Source organism: Lissotriton vulgaris, chromosome 10 (genome assembly GCF_964263255.1).
Source record: "Lissotriton vulgaris chromosome 10, aLisVul1.2, whole genome shotgun sequence".
Lineage (NCBI taxonomy): Eukaryota > Metazoa > Chordata > Amphibia > Caudata > Salamandridae > Lissotriton > Lissotriton vulgaris.
The window spans coordinates 36,643,245-36,665,982 of NC_141698.1; the positions used below are offsets into that span (position 1 = coordinate 36,643,245).

Below are 22,738 nucleotides of genomic sequence, written 5' to 3' on the forward strand. Positions count from 1 at the left end.
TTCGACGAGGAAAGTCCAACAGAGGTAGAGGTGGTCACAAACAGCAGTCCTCTACCACGACGAGAGGCGGGAAGTCATGAGCAGTGGCTTCCTCCGCCGCTGTTGCCCACTCCAGTGGGAGCAAGTGCTTCTCAACATCTAGCAGAGTGGGCCAGCATCACAGGAGATTGCTGGGTGCTGAATATACTATGCAATGGATATGAGCTACGTTTCAGTGCGCTTACGAAGGACATACCACCAAAAAAGTCTCGTCCTCATCAGTTAAAGCTGCTTCGAAAAGAGGTGAGAGCTCTTCTCCAAAAGCAGGCAATAGAGAAGGTTCCCCCCACTCAAAGAGGAAAAGGAGTTTATTCCAGATACTTTCTTGTCCCCAAAAAAGATCCGAAGGAAAAGTTTTGACCAATTCTGGACCTTCGACTTCTGAACAAGGTCATTGTGAAGGAAAGGTTTAGCATGTTGGCCCTTCACCAAATATGTCCACATCTGCAAGTAGGGGATTGGATGTGTTCGGTGGACCTCCAAGTTGCGTACTTCCACATTTCCATTGCAAAACTTCATCGGAAGTACCTGCGGTTTGTGGTCGGCCACAAACATTGAAGTTGGCTCCGTGAGTCTTCACCAAATGCATGGCAGTGGTGGCAGCTTTGCTTCACAGAAAAGGTCTCTTCGTCTATCCATAGTTGGACGACTGGCTGCTAAAAGGTCCATCCCCACTGCAAGTGAGTCACGACTTCCAGTTCTGTCTGCAGCAGCTGCACGACCTCAGGCTGCATGTCAACATGGACAAGTCAGTGCAGCAGTCCACCCAGTCCATCCACTACCTCTGCTCCGTTCTGAACACAAGTGTGGGAAGAGCATATCCTTCGGAGGAGAGACTGTCTTCCATGAGACAGATGCAGGCTTCTGCTCCAAGTGCAGAATCAGACAGTCCAGCATGTGGCTTCCCTGCTAGGATCCATGGCGTCCTGCATCTTTCTCATTCCCAGCGCCAGGCTGAGGATGCGTCCTTTGCGGCAGACTCTGGAGGACCAGTGGGATCAGTCGACAGGTCGCTGGGAGGATCAGATCTCTCTCTCTCTCCCAGGCGGCGAGATCCTCCCTCTCATGGTGGACTCAGCAGCGGAATCTGATGGTGGGAGTCCCTTTTCACCAGCCACTACCAATGCAATCGGTGGTGACAGACGCGTCTCTGCAAGGCTAGGGGGCACCCATGGGGTGCCTTCAGATTCAGGGACGTTGGTTGGGAAAAGAACAGACCTACCACATCAACATGCTGGAGTTATGAGTAGTCCATCTGGCTCTGATAGCTTTCCTCTACTGCAAAAGAAAGATGGCCCACAAAAGAGTCCGCTGATTTAAATGCACAACATTGAGCTCACCATTAGGCAACGAACAGGCCACAGGGTAGATTAAACTCCAAGTATTAAATGTACAAAATCTTTTTCTTTTTTTTTTTTCATAACCAATTTTATTATGAGTTCAAGCGTAGCTCAACACAGCCCTCCACAGTCAGGAGGAGACTGTCAAAGACAGATAAAAAAGAGACATATCATTAGTACAGCATAGAACCCATCGTTATACAGTAAATGGCATCGAACTACCCCACCCACCCAACCCCAAAAACACCACCCAACCCCACCCACAGCTACCCACCCCTTATCCCACCCTAACCCAGTGCACGCGATCACAGTCCAGCAACTTGGGACAATCTACAAAGGTGGAGCCGGCCAGCGGCCCAGAGTGCGGGATCCACATCCAGCTGTAATGCATCATCAATGTCCACAGGGGGGTCAAGGAGCAGTCCCCGGTAATCCGCCCACCGTTTCCAGATTTTGTAATGTTTGCGGGGACATCCCCGGGCTTCAAAAACAGAAATCTTTTTCTTTTTCATATTTTCTTTACACACATTTTATCCAAAATGATTGATAAAGTAATCCATAAATTCATCAGTTCATAATACATAGATCAATAAATACATATTATATAAAAAACCCACATCAACCTCTCATCATACATCTTCCATCTTCTCATCCAATTACACACAAACATCCACTTCAACATCAGACACTATATACAAACTCCTCAACGTAATCCCCAGAGTGACACACGGATAGGATCCTGCGGAGTCTTCTCAGCAAAATGCCGGAGAGTCCAGATCGATGTGGCAGGACCCCAAAGACGTAACGGTGAGCTCAATGTTGTGCATTTAAATCAGTGGACTCTTTGTGGGCCATCTTTCTATTTGGTTTGGGTGGACTCATTCTTTTGTAGTAGTGTAATTTTCCCCTGACGTCTGCCCTATATCCTTTTCAGGGGGGCCTTTTTGTATTGGTCTGATAGCTTTCCTGCCTGCAATAGTCCGATTCGGTCCTGGTCCAGACAGACAACACAACGACCATGTTTTACCTGAACAAGCAGGGTAGAACTCGGTCGCGTCCTCTCTCCCTGGAGTCACAAGCGATCTGGCACTGGCTGCTCGCCTGGAATCTCTCGGTGGTGGGGGTGCATCTTCCAGGAGAGCTAAATGTCAAGGCAGACGCACTCAGCAGGCACTTCGAAGATCAGCCAGACTGGGTGCTACACGATGAGGTGGTGGCGGACCTTTTCCATCGTTGGGGTCGTCCGGAAATAGATCTATTCGCGGACGACGAAAACACAAAATGCCACGCCTTCGCGTCCAGGTTCCACCGTCCAGGGACAAGGGGGAATGCTCTTTTGATGAACTGGTCAGGGACATTAGCCTACGCCTTTCCTCCTCTGCCCCTGATCCCGAAGGTGGTGTCCAAGCTACTGAGATCCAACATGACCATGATTCTGATAGCTCCAGACTGGCCACGGCAGTGGTGGTACCCGGACCTTCTATATCTGTCGGTACTTCCACGCAGGAGACTACCTTGCAGGCCGGACCTGCTGACCAAGATAGGAGGGAGGATTCTTCATCCCAACTTTCCCTCACTGAACTTGACAGCATGGCTCCTGAGGTCCTGCAATACGGACATTTAAATCTGCCTCCTGATTGTATGCATATTTTAAAAGCAGCAAAAAGACCCTCCACAAGAACGTCATGCGTGTTTAAGTGGAAGAGGTTTTTTCTTGGGTGTAGAGCACATCACTTTGATCCTACGAAGGGGCAGGAGGATGTCATCCTCCCTTACCTTCTGTATCCAGCAAGATCCGGTCTTAAGTATGCTTCTATCAGGGTGCATTTATCTGCCATTACGGCGTACAGGAAGTCGCCTAGTCAGCCCTCCTTTTTCCAGATGCAGGTAGTCAAGGACTTCTTACAGGGGTTAAAGAAAGTGTATCCCCCTGTTCGAAACCTTTCTCCTCCGTGGGAGTTATACCTGGTGTTATCAAAGTTGATGCTTCCTTGCAGCATTTGTCTTGGAAGAGCGCTTTTCTGGTAGCAATTACATCAGCGCGCAGAGTAAGCGAAATCCAGGCATTGTGTACCAATGAGCCTTACACTGTTTTCCACCATAACAGAGTAGTCTTAAGGGCGCATTCTTCTTCTCTCCCTAAGGTGGTGTCTGATTTTCACATCAATCAGTCCATTTCCCTGCCATCTTTCTTCCCTGATCCAGCGACTCAGCTGAGCGGTCTCTTCATTCCTTAAACCGTAAGAGGGTGCTTAAGTTCTACTTTCAAAGTACCAAGGAAATGAGGAAGACAGATGTTCGAGGCATGTGGGCTGCTGAATTCATATCTGTGCATAGATCGCCGCCTAGTGTTTGGTCCGGATGATTGCACTTTGTTGTCTTGGAAGAGTCTTCGAAGTATCACAAGATAGGTGACTCCTCCCCTGGACTACAGTGCGCATGGGCATCTTCTCCATCCTCAGATTGTTTTTTTCCACCATTGGGTTCGGATGCTAACTCCCACACCAACTTCGGAATCGAAAACAAAACTTTTCTAAAGGCCAAAAGGCCTTCGACTTCGACGGTATTGTTCTCGTTCGGTACTTCTCTACTCAATCAACCTTCCATCTCTAATCGGTCGTCGACGCGGGCCGTTGGGCCTTTTCGACGCCACGTGCGCCGACCGTTGATGGAAAGATGCCCGTTTAAAAGGTGCCCACAATGCCACTCCAAGTTCCCACATACTGATAAACACTCAGTATGCAACAAGTGCCTTTCCCCAGATCATAGGGAAGAAAGCTGCCCAGCCTGCGCCCTGTTTCGATCCAAGAAAACTATTCGAAACCGACGGGCTGCCAGGCAAGAAATGCAGCAACAGGCACCGGCACCGGAACCGGAACTGGACAACATCTTCGATGATGACCAGGATCTCAAAGAAGCTCCAGACTCGGACCAAGAAATCGTCACCGTCGAGGACTACTCTGACTCCGATGACAAGATCCCACCGGGGCAAATCGTGAGTAGCCTGCCCCCGACACCAATTAGCCCGTTACCAAAGGCTCCGGTCGAAGCATCGCCAAAAGGCCTTAGCCAAGATCATAAAAAAGTTTCACCAGCCTCGCCGTCCGGCTCGGCTCCGAAATCGAAACCGAAACCTTCAGAGACCCCAGGGCCCAATAACATTGTCCCGAAGAAGGTTCCAGAGCCAAAGAAGGTCGTCGACCCGAAGGGCGTAGATCCCAAAGAGGCCGCACAGCCAAAGAGCATCGAGCCAAAGAAGACTGTCGACTCCAAAAAGGCAGTTCAGCCGAAAACTGTTGACCCTAAAATAGTAGTCAAACCGAACAAAGGCACACAGCCGAAGGGCGCCAAACTAAAAAAGGTCACCGACCCAAACAAGCCTACTGTTGAGAAATCCGTCGATTTGGCACACGGGGCTGTACCGAAGCCTGTAGCAAGGCCGGAAAAACCTGTCGACCCAAACATAACTGACAAAAGACACCAGTCGATCCAAAAAAGAACATTGACTCGGAAAAAGACACTCATCCAAAGAAGCCTACGGAGCACAAAAAACGTGTCGAACCGAAAAATCCGGTCGACCCGAAACGAAAACACCTGTCGACCCGAAAAAAGGGCCAGAGCCGAAAAAGTTCGACAAAACACCAAAAGTCGTCGACAAACCAGGTGTTAATGACCCAAAAAAGTCTAACACTCAACCCAGGACTGTAGAGGAAGAACTATTCCACCCAGATCCATCAGACGACCAGGCAAAGATGTATATTAATTCAGAGACTGGTAAAGTTACCATCCTGCATAGGAAAAAGAGGCCTTTAGACTTTGAACCTCATTCCCCTATTCCACTGAAGAAAAAGGACTTTGGGACTTCTCCCTCTAGACCCTTCATCCCTTTTCAACCTATTATGACTACTACTCCTTTTGCTCCTTACTCTCCTTCTCACCACGGGGACAATGAGGGGGACACAGGGGATGAGCCACAGCCTCTATATGATTAACCACAGGATCCTGAACCACAAGAGGAACCTAGGGATGAGTCAACAGACCCTTACAACACCCATCCCATCCCTGATGTACCCACTTATCCTACCAAGCCGTCACCTACTGATGACACCGTAGTCTTCAATCAACTCATAGACAGGGCAGCACAATTCCACAATGTGGACATGCATAATGACCCTGTGGAAGAAGACTTCTTATTTGACACATTCCCTACTGCAGAAAAAAGTGTCAGAACACTTCCCATGTTAAAGGGAGTTCTAAAACAGGCACCTGACATATTTAAGGATACAGCCAGGACACTGGTAATCAATCCCATAATAGAGAAAAAGTATAGGGCAGCTCCTACAGACCCTACTTACATCAAAGGGCAGTTTCCACTAGACTCACTTGTGGTGGCTAACGCACGTAAAAGAGCCAACTCCCAGACAACAGGGGAAGCACCTCCCCCTGACAAAGAGTCAAAAATACTAGAGGCTCAGGCAAAAGGGTAGCAGCACAAGCCTCCAATTCATGGAGGATTGCTAATACACAAGCCCTACTGGCTCGTTACGACAGGGCGCACTATGATCATCTCGAAATCCTAATGCAACACCTACCTGAGCCTTTTAAAGCACAAGCTAATGATCTCACACATGGGAAAATTCATATCAAACGCCTCCATCAAATGTGCGCTTGACGCAGCAGACACCACAGCTAGGTCAATTAACACGAGCGTCTTACTACGCAGACATGCATGGCTGCGTATTACCGGGTTTAAGAATGAGGTGCATTCCACCATTCTTAACCAACCTGTCAATCACTACTTTCTATTTGGCCCTGCTGTCGACACCATGTTGGATAAAATGAAAAGACACAGAAACCGCAAAATCAATGGGTGTATTGCAATTTCTGCAACATATAGGGGCTCCTTTCGACGCTCCTCATACAGAGCAAATACACGAGGAAATACCTTGCAAACATCTGCCTCATACAAAAGTAACACACAAGGTTCCTTCAACAAGAACACAACCAGAGGAGGTTACAGAGGTAACAATAATAAGGAAGAGGACGTGGAGGCAATACCACCAGAGCCTCCACTGCCACAAAACAGTGACTTTATTACGCTATCTCCAGACCACTTAACACCGGTCGGAGGCAGACCACAACAGTTCCTACCTGTCTGGCACACAATTACCACGGACAGGTGGGTGAGAGAAATTATCCAGTCTGGTTATTGCCTAGAACTGACTTCTACACCACCAAACATACCACCCAGACATCGTCCTATGTCCACAGAACACATCACCCTGCTACAACAAGAGGTGAAATGCATGCTGGAAAAGGGGGCCATAGAGCAAGTCCCTTTCCCCTAACAAGGGACAGGAGTATACTCCCTATACTTCTTTATTCCAAAGAAGGACGGTTCCCTCAGACCAATATTGGACCTCAGACCCCTAAACCAATATATACTATCGGAGCACTTCCATATGATCACACTACAACAAGTGCTCCCGTTGCTACAGCAAGGAGATTTCCTAGCAACACTGGACCTCAAAGATGCGTATTTCCACATACCCATCCATCCAGCCCACAGAAAATACCTCAGGTTCACAATAGAAGGTCAACACTACCAATTCAAGGTTTTGCCCTTCGGGGTTACCACGGCTCCAAGAGGGTTTACAAAATCCTTAGCGACAGTGGCAGCACATCTCACGAGGCAACACGTCCATGTGTACCATTACCTGGACGATTGGCTAATACAAGCAAAATCGTACCAAGAGTGTGCAGCACACACGTCTCAAACAATTCAGTTGCTACACAGCCTAGGTTTTTCAATCAACTACACAAAATCGCATCTGCAACCATCCCACGTACAGCAATACCTGGGAGCCACTGTAAACACCTCGGTGGTGAAGGCATATCCAAACTCAGCAAGGATAGCCAGTATGCAGATAATCATTCGCAAATTCCTGCCACAACACACTCTACCAGCTCAAGTCTTTATGCAGCTCATAGGCATGATGGCCTCCTGCATATTCATTGTCCCCCATGCCAGACTTCAAATGCGCCCATTACAGGGATGCCTAGCACGGCAATGGAACTAGGCTCAAGGACAACTGAAAGACCTAGTGTTGGTAGACAGTTGCGCTCACAACTCTCTGCAGTGGTGGAACCCACAAAACCTTTCCAAGGGGCGACTGTTCCAAGAACCGGTTCCACAACTAGTACTAACAGCGGACGCATCACTGACAGGCTGGGGAGCCCATCTCCTTCAATACACAGCACAAGGACTCTGGACAACCAAACATAAAAAGCTGCATATCAACCAACTAGAATTGCTAGCGATATTTCTAGCCCTAAAAGCATTTCAAAAATACTTGTACAACAAGATGGTGTTGATCCGGACTGACAACATGACCGCAATGTACTATATCCAGAAACAGGGAGGAACGCATTCTCCACAGCTGTCCCATCTGGCACAAAGCATATGGAATGGGCGATTCCAAAAAACATCTTTCTCCAAGCAGAACAACTTCCAGGGAAGGACACTCAGATTGCCGACCTGCTCAGCAGGCACAGCCAACAACTACACGAATGGGAGATTCACCCCCAAGTTCTCCAGCCATTCTTCAAAGAGTGGGGTCACCCAGAAATAGACCTGTTTGCCACAAAAGAAAACTCCAAATGCTAGTACTTTGCCGCCAGATTCCCACATCCGTTGTCACAGGGCAATGCGATATGGATGAACTGGTTAGGCAGATTTGCGTACGCTTTCCCCCCAGCACCGCTAATCCCGCTGGTGGCACGCAAACTACGGCAACACTCACGCTGATCCTAGTTGCTCCCACATGGGCGAGAAAACCGTGGTACACCACGTTCCTAGAACTTTCAGTAGTTCCTCATCAAAGACTGTGCCTTGCACCCCATCTTCTAACTCAGAACCTTGGAGAAATCAGACACCCAGATCCCAATCAGATGAACCTAGCGATCTGGCTCCTGAGGTCTTTGAGTTTGGATACCTTAGCTTGCCCCCAGATTGCATGAACATCATTAGGGAGGCAAGACGACCAACCACACGAACGTGCTGTACAGCTAAATGGAAGAGATTTGTTATTTACTGCAACAATAACCAAATCAACCCTTTAGACGCTTCCATACAAAACCTTATATGTTAACTGCTGCATCTACAAAGATGTAACTTAGCATACTCTTCGATACGACTACATCTCGCTTCTATAGCAGCATACCTTCAAAACAGGCAACACTTTTCACTGTTTAAAGTACCAGCAGTCAAAGCCGTCATGGAGGGTCTGAAAGGGGTAACCCCCCCCAAGACACCCCCCTTCCCCAGTCTGGAATCTAAATATAGTACTGACCAGACTTATGGGCCCTCCTTTCGAGCCTCTACACTCATGCGAACTACAATTCTTAACGTGGAAGGTTGCATTCTGGGTTGCCATTACCTCACTCAGAAGAGTGAGCGAATTACAAGCACTAACAATTCAAGAACCTTTCATGCAGGTACATGCCAACAGGGTGGTTCTTAGAACCAACCCTAAGTTCATGCCTAAGGTTGTATCCAATTTCCATATCAACTAATGAATTGAACTGCCGGTTTTCTTTCAAAACCCACAGTCAGTAGCTGAAAGAGCCCTACACACATTAGATGTAAAAAGAGATCTACTTTATTATGTGAACAGAACTAAATCATTTAGGAAAACAAAACAACTATTTGTTGCTTTTGCACCACAACACAAAGGAAATCCTGTTTCAAAGTCAGGAATAGCCAGATGGATAGTTAAATGCATTCAAATTTGTTATCAAAAGGCAAAACACACTTTAACCGTCCCCCCAAGAGCCCACTACAAGGAAAATGGGGGCATCCATGGCTTTCCTAGGAAATATTCCTCTTGAAGACATCTGTAAGGCAGCCACGTGGACCACCATACACACTTTCACAAAACACTACTGTGTAGACGTGCAAGCTAAACAGCAAGCTGCTGAAGGCCATGCTGTCCTCAAAACTCTTTTCCTAACTGCTGCAGCTGGCATGGGTAGCCACCGATAGAGGAGATAGTGCTATTCAGTCTATGCAAAGATATGAATTCAGCAGCCCACATACCTCGAACGGAATATGCTACTTACCAGTATGCATCTGTTCTTGGCAGGTAGGGCTGCTGACATTCATATCGCCAACCCTCCTCCCCGGTGCCTGTCGCAGCTGCAGCATTATCTCTGGCATGGCCATCTCTTACTTTACTATCTCCATCTCTGCCACAATGGCGAAAAACAATCTGAGGATGGAAAAGATGCCCATGCCCACTGTAGTCCAGGGGAGGAGTCACCTATCTCGTGATACTTCGAAGACTCTTCCAAGACAACAGCAAACATAAATAAAGGAAAAAATATATATAACATTACATCAACAGAATATATACAAATCACAATTACAAACTGTACATAACAATCTATCTATACATACGTGTACCCTAAAAATATGTACAAAAAGGTATTTATCGCAGTATCCACTCCTAGCTTCGAGTGAAATACATCCTATCAGGGAAGTCCTACACTATGCGCCAGAGTAATCAATTCTCTACACAATCTTATCATCGGGGCGCAAAAAAACGAAACTTCGACTAAGTTGTAGAATGATGGGGAAGCATATAAACAAGGTGTTGACGCAGTCGCGGTCGCGTTTCAGCCAGATGTCTTTAAGGCTTCATCAGGACATGGGTACTATTGCGCACAGGACAGCCAGTAGAAAAATGTAAATATTTGAATATTTTATTTATTTATTTTTATTTTATTTTATTTTAGGTTTTTATAGAGCGCGTAGTCACTCAAGAGTATCCCAGCGCTAAACCTCAAGTTCCTGATGGCTGAAAGTAGGGGATGGCGATGATTTAAGGGAAGAGAAGGGTTTTGAGAGACTTCCTGAATCGCAGGAGGTTAGGTTCTGATCTGAGACTCAAGGGGAGCGCGTTCCATTGTTTGGCTGTGTTGACTGAGAAGCGGCGGCCACCTGCGCGGGCCTTCTTCACCCTGGGAACCAAGATAAAGTTTCCATGGTCTGACCGAAGCGCTCTCGTAGGTCTGTAGGGTGTGATCCAGTTGTTAAGGATAGGTGGACCTGCGTTGTGCAGTACCTTGTGAGCCAGGCAAAGGGCCTTGAATATCACTCTTTCCCTGATCGGGAGCCAGTGTCGTTTTTTCAGTGCAGGTTTGGCTGATGTTCTGGCTGGGGTATTCGTGAGCAGTCGGGCCGCGGCATTCTGGGTTTTTTGTAATATTTGGAGAGTGGTTTCCGGGGCTCCTAAGTAAATGGCATTGCTGTAGTCCAGCCTGGACACAATTAGGCCTTCGATCAGCAGTAGTCGGGACTGGAAAGGGAGTAGGGAGAGCACCTTTCTGCATGATCTTAGTAAGCCGTAACAAATGCCGGCCGTTTTTCTTGCCTGTGTTCTGAAGGTGAGATCTTTCTCTAACCATACTCCCAAACTCTTAACTTCCGTCTTAGGGGTAGGGGGTTCACCCATACAGGCGGGCCAGATGTTTGGGGGTAGATTCAGTGTTTTGTGCCCTAGGAGAAGAATCTCCGTTTTTGACCCATTTAATTTCAGGGCTGAGTCGCTCATCCATTGATGGATATTGGAGAGGCAATCATGGAGATTGGAAGGCTCTAGCTTGGGGTGAGAGAGAGTTACCACCAGCTGAGTGTCGTCAGCATAACTGACGATGGTGACTCCAAATGGAGAGACCAACTCCTCCAGTGGGGCCATGTACACGTTAAACAACGTGGGGCTTAGTGATGAGCCCTGTGGCACACCACACCGGAGGGGGATGGAGGGGGAGCGACTTTCACATTCCCAGACTTGGAAAGAGCGTTGGTAAAGAAAGGACGTGAGCCATTTCAACGCTGTATCTTTCACTCCGATGTTTTCTAGGCGTTGGGTTAAGACCTGGTGGCTGACAGTGTCGAAGGCCACACTCAAGTCTAGGAGGACCACTGCCACTGATCCTCCTGTATCGAGAATTTCTCTGGTCTTCTCCACTGCTGCAAGGAGAGCGGTGTCAGTGCCCTGACCTGGTCGAAAACCTGTCTGTGAGTTCTTAAGGAGGTGGTTGGTTTCCAGGAATTGAGACAGCTTTTTATTCACCAGTTTCTCGGCGACCTTACCTATCCAGGGGAAGAGAGAAATTGGTCTATAATTAGATAGATCCTCGGGGTCCAGTGATGGTTTCTTGAGAAGCCCTTTTACGACTGCCTCCTTCCAACTTAAAGCGACTTCCCCTTGGGCTAAAGAGATGTTAATAAGGGCGGTCAGCTGGGGCACTATGGTGCGGGTGATATCTTTGAGAAATCTTATGGGTACTGGGTCACTGGGGGCGCCACTCTTGATTGATGCAAATGTTGCTGCAACTTCCTCTGTAGTGACTGGGCCAAATAACGCCAGATGAGGCGTATCGGGTTTCGCGGAGGGATTCCACTGTAAGGGAGGTAGGTCCTTAACTTTCCCCGTGGTGTCGAGTTTAGCAGCAGGAAGAGAGGCAAGGATTTTTTAAATTTTTTCGTCGAAAAAGGTGGCTAGATTGACGCATTTTTCTTCTGCTGCTTTGGGGTCCATAGGTTTCTGCGGGGGGTCCGGGACATGGAGGAGCTCTTTAAGGATAATGAAGGTCTCCTTAGCTGAGCAGGAGGAATTCTTTATTTTTTCCTCGTAGAAGGCACTTTTGGCATTATGGAGTGCTTGTTTGTACGCTTTCATGGATAATTGATAGCCGTCTTTCTCCTTCACCGACTTATTTTTTCTCCAGATGCGTTCTGTCCTTTTGCACTCCTTCCTTAATGCATTAAGGGAAGGTGTGTACCATGGAGCAGGATTGATCCTTTTGATGTGTTTAAGGGTGCTGGTTAGTGGGGCAAGGCTGTATATGGAATCTATGTATGTATCTATGTATATATATGGAATCCAATCTCACAGTGGCCTGGGGGCTACTTCATCCCCAGGGGGAACCATACGAGTCTCTAAATGAGCACTTCAGACGCCCGAAAAATGACGTCCAGGCAGGTGGTCTAGTCACAGAAAAACACAGGGAAAATTCAAAGTGGCCTCTCAATCGGGGTCAGGGCACACCGAACTTCAACAAACAGACAAACGCACCGGCCCCCGGCAGCAATCCGAGTGATCGATGTGATGGGGCACATATAATATAGTGTTTCCGGGGTCCCGCGCATGGTCGGGAATATTCTAATGCTTATGACTTTGATGAGGATACCCCTGGAAGAGAATAAGGATTACAGGTAAGTAACTAATCCATCTCAGCTAGCCTTGCCATCTGCTGCAGCTGCTACTGTTTTTCTGGGGTGTCTGAGTGTCTCGTGTAAGTATCGCTTCTCCTGGGCTTGACCCAAGAAGTGGGATGGCTCGGGGGCCAGGGGGCTCGTCCCAGGTCCTCGTGTGCCAATGAGTTCTTTGGCACTGACTCGGTAGTCTGTGCCCGCCCGACACTTTAACTTCGAGAGCCCCCGCCTACCATAGGATGTGCCTTATTCGCCAGTCTCTGCCACTGGGGTTGCCTTTCCCTTGTCTAGGGCGGAGCTTGGCTCCCACTCACTCACCCGCCTTAGCTGCCTCTCCTATCTGAGCACACCTCCCTTCACACTCTGTCACTAAGGGCCTCGGCAGGGAGATTGCGCGTGCACTGCCACCAGAGCAAAGTCACTGGGCACTCTCTATTCTCCATCACAGAACACTTGCCTAGTGCGTAACCGAGTTTGTACGTAACACCGTAGATGCCATTATTTAATAATAAATTAAACCCCCCACTAGAGGATTCGAAACTCTTACTAACTGCAGGAAAGTTTGCCAGCTAAAAAAAGTGTCCGCCTGGAAGTCGTCTGGCGAAAGTTTGTGCACAGCCTGTGCAGCACAGGGAAATAAAGAGATCTCTTGTGTATTTATCCTGCCACCAGAGAGGGGGACTCTTAAGGGGCACCGACAACGGGGGGAGACAGCTGAGAACCAACGCCACCAGCGGGAGACTCCGTTGAGGAGCCGGGTCAGTGAGAGCAAAGTGAGCCCCTGAGAACCACTACCAGGCCGGCGAGACCCCTGGGAACGGGTGCTAGCCCATTGCACCACCTGGAGACCAGTGTCAGCTGGGGAGACCCCAGAAGTAGTCTCTCCAAGCTCTCTTTGAAGATGGTGCCCATAGAGGACCGGTGTCAGTAGAGGGACCCCCAGGTGCATGGGAACAACTTCCGGTACGAAGCCTCCACTTAGAAGGGCTTGTGCCAGGACATGATGCCCTTCTGGACCACTGCCAATAGAGGGACCACTGGGTGGATAGCGCCAAAAGATACGCCCCCTGAAGTGCAGTGCAATCTGAGGTTAAGGCTCAAGGAGATGTACCCGCAGCGGGGAGTTAGCTTGCTTGAGACCCGGTGCCAGTAGGGAGCTGTAGCAGAAAAAGAACTCCCTGGCAGCCAGTGGTGGGGCTCTTCTCTCCTTGTCGCACGGGGCTGCAGTAGTTGCTCCCCTGAGGACTTGTGCCAAGAGAGGGTCCGCCTGATGGTGCCCGAGCGGAGGAGCCTCACAGGGACCCAAGACTGACGAGTGCCCTCTCAGGAGCCGAGATGGTGTGGGACGAGAGGCTCGCGCCCCTCTTCTGGAAGAATCTCCAATCCATCCTGACCTACTGGAGCGTCTTCTTCAGCTTCCGCCTCTGCATCGTCTTCCTGGGCCCCACCCTGCTGGACCTGCGGTGCCAGACCCAGAGCTCCCTGCAGGACATCACCTGGGTCTTCTTCGCGCAGCAGTCCTGCCTCCTGCTCGGAACGGCCACCGTAGGACTCTTCAAGAAGACGTAAGGTGCCTCCCAGATCACACACTGCGCTTTTACGGACCACTTTCACCTTCTACAGTCACTTACGTTTTTACGCACCTTTTCTTTTCCCTCCTCCGACTTGTAAGCTCCATTCTCCCCACTCAAGTAATAATCCTCTATCATCTTCTTCCATTTTTTCGCACCTCTTCCTCAACGGGCTACTTCTAACTTTACTCACGACTTCCACCTTCTTCAGTCACTTCCGTCTTTGCACGCCTTTCCCAGCTTTGCTCAACACTTTCACCTTCTCCAGTGACTTCCTTATTAAGCAGCTCTTCTTCATGAACGCTTCTATCGTTCCGCCCCCTCCGTATCCCCGCACCAGTTCCACCTTCAAGTCACTTGCATCTTCACGCACCTCTTCCACCAAGATGCGTTACACAACATGTTTTGCAGCAGTCACATTAACCTTTATGCCAAAACTGTGACTAGACGTATGACAGATGTCTCCAGCAAGTGCATAGCCACCAGGCAGGGTTAATTTACTATCATTATTATCCCCTGAGTTTGCAGCCCAAGCAAAGATCACTGCAGCAGGTGCTTAACCTCACGCCACATTTTTAAATGAAGCCTCTTTGTAGCCAATTAAGTTAGCCAGAACAGATTTACAGTCACGTTTGTCCATGTTGCCAGTTTCTTTGGGACAGAGTTTTTAAAAGGCAAATATATAAATTCACTCTAAGGGTCCACTTTTCATGACTTTGCCTGTCGTGACCCCACCTTATAACCTCATTCCCAGTTGATAGATTCTCGTTCCCGAAGAAAAACATTTTAACTTCCAATTCTGATTACAGCTTCAGCATTCTGCAAATTGTTTACACCAACACAATTCCTCGCGTTGGCACAAACTGCTTATTTATTTATTTTGTGTTTTATAGAGCGCAAACTTAACCCGTTAGGTTATCAGAGCGCTTTAGAGGATTAAGAGGTTGTATACAAAATAAGCATTGCCATAGCCAATAGGTCTCGCCTTTGGGACCTTATAAGTGTTTAGCCACGCAACAGTTGATGTTGTTGCAGTAAGGATATTGTGCTGCACAACTAAATACTTATAAGGTCCCAAAGGCGAGACCTATTGGCTATGCCAATACTTGTTTACTTATAAAATTACTTCAATAATACCACCTATGGAAATCAAGATAAACTCAGAGCCCAGGAGCTGGTATTACTTTTGTATACTTAAATGAATCCTTGTGTCTGGTAACATTGTATTAAAGGTAATATATTGGAACATAGTTTAATAAACACTCCACACACACACAAATCATATTTGTCATTTTAGCCTGTAAATTGTGCTTGTTTGCTACTGAAATATGTCTACACTTTCTAGCCCATACTAAATGAATGGGTCGCCTCAGGCCTGGGATTGGGACTGACAAGTATTTAAACGTTCTGTACACAGGACAAACCAAGATGTCTTTCTATAAAAAAAAAAAATGTTTTTTAAAATGTACGGGATTTTCAGATAGGGGAAAATGATTAAGTGCACACAGGTGATGATTGTGAATGTATGTTACATTTCTGTGAAATTGAGACTGCACATCTGGTTTATAAATGGTAGAAAACAGAGGATCAATTTGATATTATTTACAAAAATATCCTGAAGTTTTTGAAGAAAAATATTTCTGAAAACCTTGTATTGTCTTTGGCATAAAATGAATGCGTTTGACGCTGCCTTTGTGTCGCACTAGATTGATACCTGCAAAAAAACATAAAACAAACTAATTCGATTGTGGGGAAGGACAAGATGGGATTGTCCAATGTTTTCTTTTTGCCATGCGGTGGGATTTTTATAGAGTGAAAGGGATGTTATCCTTTATTGCTTCATTATGGGCAGTATACGACCAAATCGGAGTTCATCTTGGCCACTTTAGCTTATACTGTCGGATACTGTCTTTTCATTCTCTGTTCTGATCATTGAAATCTACCTACAGGTTGAGAAGAGGGTCGGGTCAAGCGTCTCAACCCCATGTGCTAAATCATACATTGTCTCCTTTTCTTTAAGCAGTTTCTTGCACTTCAGCTAAGTGATATGGTGCCGAAAAGATTGATTACGTTAGAAAAGCTGTGCATCTGAATTCTGAAACTAATGTAGGGTACGTTTATTCATCGCCAGCTTTGGAAACACTCCTGCACAGCCACATTCCCTCTTCCTAAAGGCCACTCTATAATACAATTAGACAAACCCATGTTAGGGGTAAACATTTTTTTTCCTTCAAGAGGACACTTTTGCCAGTGAACCCTTTTTGTGTGTACTTAGTGTAAAGATATGTGTACTTAAGTATTGCTAAGTTCTCCTACTAATATTTCGCTTTTAATTTTGTAGCCGAGAGGAGAGCATTTGTGAAAGAACAGAACTTTTACAAGGTAAATCACTTTCTTTCATTTCTAAACCACTATGTGCATTACAAGTGAGGTTTGTTTAAAGAAAATCTTTATTTTTCAGAAAGTTTTGAAATGTAGATAAGCCCTGTTGCTCTCTTATGGTTTCACCTAACTGTTTGCAAACTTTGTGTTATGCATCATCTGTCTTCATAGCTAGTTGCAGCATGACAGAAGATTGTATATTTGATTTCCCCTTAAATACATGAAATTCTATGTTGCCCCAGTATTGGAACTTTCATAGATTCCCATGCTTTGTATCATTCCCCCGTCGTCAGAATAAGAACCTCGGTAAATAGAACAAGCATTTACAATGAAATAGGTCTCGCATTATTAAAGTTTGAGCTATTGGCATTGTAAATGACAATGCCTTTTATTCATTTTTTTAAAAACCTGCAATCGGTGCATAAACACGCACTTTGAACGTATAGTCCTTGCTTACGATGAGCAAGGCTGGCAGTAAAAGACTGCCAGCCTTGCGTCTCATAAACATGGACTGCAAGTATAAAGTGCTTGTTTACACACTAATGCAAATGAATAAAAGGCATGGTCATTTTCAATGTCAATAGCTCAAACTTTAGTAATGCGCGAGACCTATTGCATTTTAAATGTTTGTTCCTTTTGTTCTTCTCTCCCTGGAGGGACTCTTTTTGGTTATTTACGTAAAATGTTTCTGGACAGGGACAGAACACAGATTGAAAAGGGTTCCATGGTCCGCGCAGGTGAGCAGCGCGTCAGGGTAAGGCTGGAGACCACACTGGATGTGAAAGCACAGAGCCCGTCCCTGGCTCCGACTGGAAACCACGTCCTTTTCTTCTAACGAAAACAATGGAAATTATTGCTATTCTGCGCTGGGCAATAAATTGCAACCTTTGAGCTTTTGTGGCATTCTAAAAATAGACATTTTCCTTTTTATTTGCATAACATTTATGGCCACAGCTGGAAACGTTGTCCCGCCCTCCCCCACAGGGGCGCTTTACCTGACACCTCTGCGTAAAGAGATCTGGGTGGGTGGGCGTGAGGGAGGGAAAGTGGTGTTTAGCCATGTGGTAATGCACAGTGAGATAGAGAGAAGAAGAGAGGGGTTATGCAAAATGCATTCATGCAGCTGTCTGATGAGATACGGATTCAGTAAAAACAACGACGATTAACAGTTCAAACATTTTTTAATTACTCCAGATTGCATGTTTTCAGACTGCTTCAATGTTCGTGGCCTTAATTTAACTGCAGATATTTTTTTAAATCTTAAAATGCTGGTAGAGATTTTATTGATTTCAATACCTCAGATTTATTACTGGCTTGAATTTTATTTAGTTTTTTCAGCATCAGAAAAAAATCACACTGCTCTTCTGCCCTGGCAGCGAGGCTCGGGTACCCGTGCCCTAGTGGTGCACCGGCCCGGAATGGGTCCCCTCAAAGGGCACTGCGGCCGTCCCTGGCACGGTCGGTCACGTGTGTAGTGTGGTGGTATGGGTACAGACACGGCCACTAGGACCCGGGAAAGGGAGGAAAGTAGATAGGGTTTGGAGATTGAGGGAAGGAGTTGTGTGCAGGATTAAAAGCGAGATTCAACTATCATTACATGACGTGTCCTTGTCGTCTGTGGTCAACAAGAGACACAACAACGTGCATAAAGTGGGGGGGGAAAGGGTGAGAGTCATCTCGGAGGGCACCTGACACTCATCTGTCCAACAACCCCCGAAAGGGCAGCGTCTGGAGCCGGCTCTGTTCTCCTCTGTGGGTGGCTGGAGATCCACCGTAACTGCGGAGAGGGGCCGGGTCTCTTCGGAGGCCACTGCCGCCGTCCTTTGGACCGCCCCGTGCTCTACTCGTGCTCCTGCCAGGGGCAGAGTCTCTTTTGAGGGCTCTGCCGCCGTCCTTGGCCTGTGTCATACTCCTGCAGCTGCCGGGGGCTGGTCTCCTGGGAGGGCACCTCCGCCGTGTTTTCTGGTACCCGTACCAAAATAGTGCTCCTGCTCGGAGCCAGGTCACTTCTAAAGGCTCTTCCATCGCTTCGGACACACTTCTGCCACTAGCGCCCAGTCGGATTTTCCGTGTGAGTTCACCGAGGCGCTAGGTTTTGTTTCAAGCCAGTTTCGGGTCTCGCATTTTAAAGGACAGGGGCACACCCCTCTCGCAGGCCCCGCCCCCCAATATTTAGTCAGCGCTGTACAGCTTTCGGACGTCCCAGTGCGAACTGCGCGCACTTAGCCTACGCCTCATCTGTCGTCGCTTGACTCTTCACCTTTACAGCTACATGTGCCAAGAAACAGAGCAGACGCCGCCGGAAGCGCCAGCACATCCCTCACCGATTCCCTCGGAGGCGACTGCTCCCAGGGACACTCATCTGCACTGAAGCGCCGCCGCCAATCTCTTTATAGCGCTTTAACAAAACTACACAAGTTTAGAACAGCGCTAAAAAAAAACAAGAGAAGTCCCGGGTCCCAGGAGGGGGCCCGGGTGAAAGTAGAGAGGCAGGGTGTTTTTCGGCGGCGTCTCAATACCCAGAAGCCCGGTGAGTGGGGCGTGCCACTGCATGGAAAGTGAAAGTGCTTTCAAGGGCTCAAAGGGAGACGAGAGGCGCATGGCGCGCACGTCTGCATATCCAGTCCGATCTGGTCTGTAGCCTGCGCGTGCCCCAGTCTGGCCTGCAGCCTTCGTGAGCGCATCTCCTGTCCCCCTTTAAGCCCTTGAAAGCATAGCCGCCGACTATAGGTCTCGCTGCGACAGGGCTTTGACCTACGTTACAGGTGCGAGACCTAAAAAATACCATAGCAGTAGTTGCAAAAGAGAATTGAAGGCCTAGGCCTCATCTCATTTTGTAGCATATCCATCTCTTTTTGTAAAAGAGACCAAAAAAGTTGCAACAACCAATCAGAATAGCCTCACCCCATAGAACCCTCCTGAGAGAGCCTCAGATCTTCTTCCGCACGTGTGCTAAGGGAATCTCCTCTGAGTTCTGCTCAGTTTTCTTTCTACAACTTGAGATTCAACAATTGTTTCTTCAAGATGTCAGATAAGGAGAAAAAGGCCTTGTTCAAGGCTTGTGCTACCTGTTCAGAAGGGCCTGTATGTGGAGGACAAGCATAAAGATTGTATTTACTGCTTGTACCCAGACCACAAAGCCACTGATTGCAAAATCTGCAGAACCTTCTCCACTAAAACCTTGAGAGACAGGGAAGGACTTTTGACCTGGCTGCAAAAGATGAAGTCTATGAAGGAGGTCATTTCCAGTGACAGCGAGGATTCCTCAGCTTCTTCATCAAGGAGATCTAAAAAGAGGGGTATGTCTTCCCCATCAACATCAGTTGAGCCTCCTTCTAAGGCCTCTTAAAAGTCCTCGGATAGATCTAGTAGGTCTAGTTCCCGAAGATCTCCTCCCCGAGTTGCAGAGGAGAAAGGGGGATTTGCGTCTGAGGTGGTTTCTTCTCAGAAGGGGTCTCAAGGGCCTTCTGTTCTCTCTCCACCACCTGGGAAAGCAAAAGGTTTTAAAAAACCTACTTCCCTTCCTCGAGGCAAAATTTGAGAAGACCCGCTCGTCGACGGTGGCATCTTCAGGTACGTCGACGACGACTGCTAGAATCCATCAGGTGTCCATTTCTGCTTCGTTGACGGTGATCACAGCCTCCGACGACGACTTCGTCGACGGCTGAAGTTCCATTCCCTGCGTCGTCGACGAGATTGATAGCCTCAACGTCGATGATGACGCAGACGGTGGTGTCGACGACGACTACTTTGACGACGACTATAGAGATGACGACGGCTGCTTTGATATTGACGACGATGCCGTCGACTATTTCTCCTCCGTCGACGATAGTTCTCTCCCCGATGACGGTGCTCTCGTCGACAACGACTCAATCACCGATGACGACGTCGACTGTGACTCCGTCGACGTTACAAAAAGTTAAAATTTCAATTAGAAGACGCCAGATTAGACCGGAGATGACATCTCCGCCGAGGGTAACGCCCCTTCCTCCATCCTTACTTCTAGAGGAAGACTATTCAGAGGAGGATGATAGTCCATATGGGGATGCTTACAGCCCATCTCAGCTCCAGGTCAAATACCAGGACTCAGACTTTGATGACTTTTACGAAGAACAGCTGCAGACTCCTCCTAGAGAGAGAATGCAGGAACAATCTCAGCAGGGTATGGTCTCTATGCCCTCCTCTTTGATAAATGACCTACAAATCATGTTGATAGATTATAGAAGAAGATTTCGATCCCAATACTCCGAATCCATACAGCCACCTCCTCCGCCATCCCCTTCATCAGTTACTGTGGTGCAACCACTGGAACAGGAACCCACGAAGAGAGACAGACTATCACCACAGGTCAGGTGTATGGTGATAATGACAACGATTCTTCTGATGATGGACGGGATGTGGATGTGGCAGAGGTCTCAAACCCAGATAGAGAGTTGGGACTATTATATATTATATTATTCCCCCCTTCTCCTTCACTGGATCCGTTAGATTCCCCTCCAGCAGACATTGGAGGTTTCCATAACCTGATGGAAAGAGCTTCTATAAGGTTTGGCCTTCCGGTTCCAGTGGTTCAATCGGACTGCTTCCTCTATGATTTCAAAGAACCATATAGGAAATCCATCCGCTCTATTCCCATCACAGAGCATGTGTGGTGTGAAGGTCTGGCTTCACCACCTGATAGGGAAGGTAGACGACTGGACAATGTGGGTAAAGATACTCTTCAATGTCAAGTCTCCTGGTTCGTGCCTCCAATGCACTTGCAATTTTGGGATGATATGATCGCCAAATGTGATGCGATATGTCTCAGTTTGTGGATCAGTGACCTAACCGTGCTAAAGCGGATGCAAGGAAGATTTTAGAGGAAGGGGAGCGATCTTCCTCAGAGATAATTGACTGCGCCATGGACATCGCCATAACTGCTTTTCATGCTTTGGCAGGTTCGGCTGTCCTATGAACACAAGGTTGGCGTCGGGCTACCTGGTTTCGCCCTGAGGTGCAGAATAAAATTTTAGATTTGCCCTTTGATGGGGATATGTTTTTTGGAAAGCATATAGATGACGCCTTACAGGATATTGACAAGCATTTACAATGCAATGGTCTCGGCATTGTTAAAGTTCGAGCTATTGGCATTGCTTATGACATTATTTTTATGTTCGAGGCATGTGGGCTGCTGAATTCATATCTGTGCATAGTCCGCCACCTAGTGTTGGGTCCGGATGATTGCACATTGTTGTCCTGGAAGAGTCTTCGAAGTATCACGAGATAGGTGGCTCCTCCCCTGGACTACAGTGCGCATGGGCATCGCCTCCATCCCCAGATTGTTTTTTTCCGCCATCGGGTTCGGATGTGTTTTCGGTTCCCTCCATCGGAACCGATAGTTGTTCGACTTTTACTCGAGACCAAAAGGTCTTTAGGCTGGGCGTCGGTATAGTTGCGTTCGGGTTTCTTACTGACTCTCAGCTCCGATCTCCTACTACCCTTCCACGTGCCTTCAACGCGGACGGGCCTACACTACAACCTTTGCTATGGAGCGGACTCCATTCAAGAAGTGTCCGCTGTGTCACTCTAAATACTCGCACCTCGACGTGCACCCCGTGTGCAATACATGCTTGTCACCGGATCACCGTGAGGACACCTGCATGGCGTGTTCCAAGTTTAGGAGTAAGAAAACTCTGAAGATTCGCCGGGCTAATCGGCTCCAGGCTCAATTGTCGGCCTCGGCGCCCCCGCCTGATGACATCTTTCAGGAGTCTGTCGAGGAAGCAGACGACGTACGAGGATCGGACTCTGGCCCCGCGTCTGAGGAAGAGGCCTATGACGCGGATGAGGAGGCCTACGACGAAGTCCCCGGTGAGGTAGGGGACGACGAACTGATTTGTGCCACGATGGGTGATAGCTCAGAGGAAGAGCATCCCCAACCAGACTCCGGGGTTACTCCCCGTCATACGGCCCAGGTCGAGGGATCGCCTTCGGGCCTTACCCAAGATCTAACTTTGAGTCCTACGTCCCCGCCCCCGGGCCCGGTCACGGACATTTCTACCCAGAAAACGAAAGTGAAGCCGACTGGTCTCGCACCTTCGGATGCGACACCGAAACCGAAAGTGGCGCTGGTGAAGAAGGTTCTG

The 22,738-nt window shown here is 47.9% G+C and overlaps 1 protein-coding gene across 23 annotated transcripts in view; it reads left to right on the forward strand.

The window, feature by feature from the left end:
• Positions 1-22,738, forward strand: part of LOC147684447 (uncharacterized) — a 1,151,265-nt gene that overhangs the window by 153,706 nt on the left and 974,821 nt on the right. For all 23 annotated transcript variants that reach the window (XM_086940390.1, XM_086940377.1, XM_086940386.1 and 20 more), the window contains exon 7: positions 16,573-16,613. In XM_086940390.1, the coding sequence (XP_086796516.1) occupies positions 16,573-16,613 (41 nt within the window). The remainder of the gene's footprint in view (positions 1-16,572; positions 16,614-22,738) is intronic.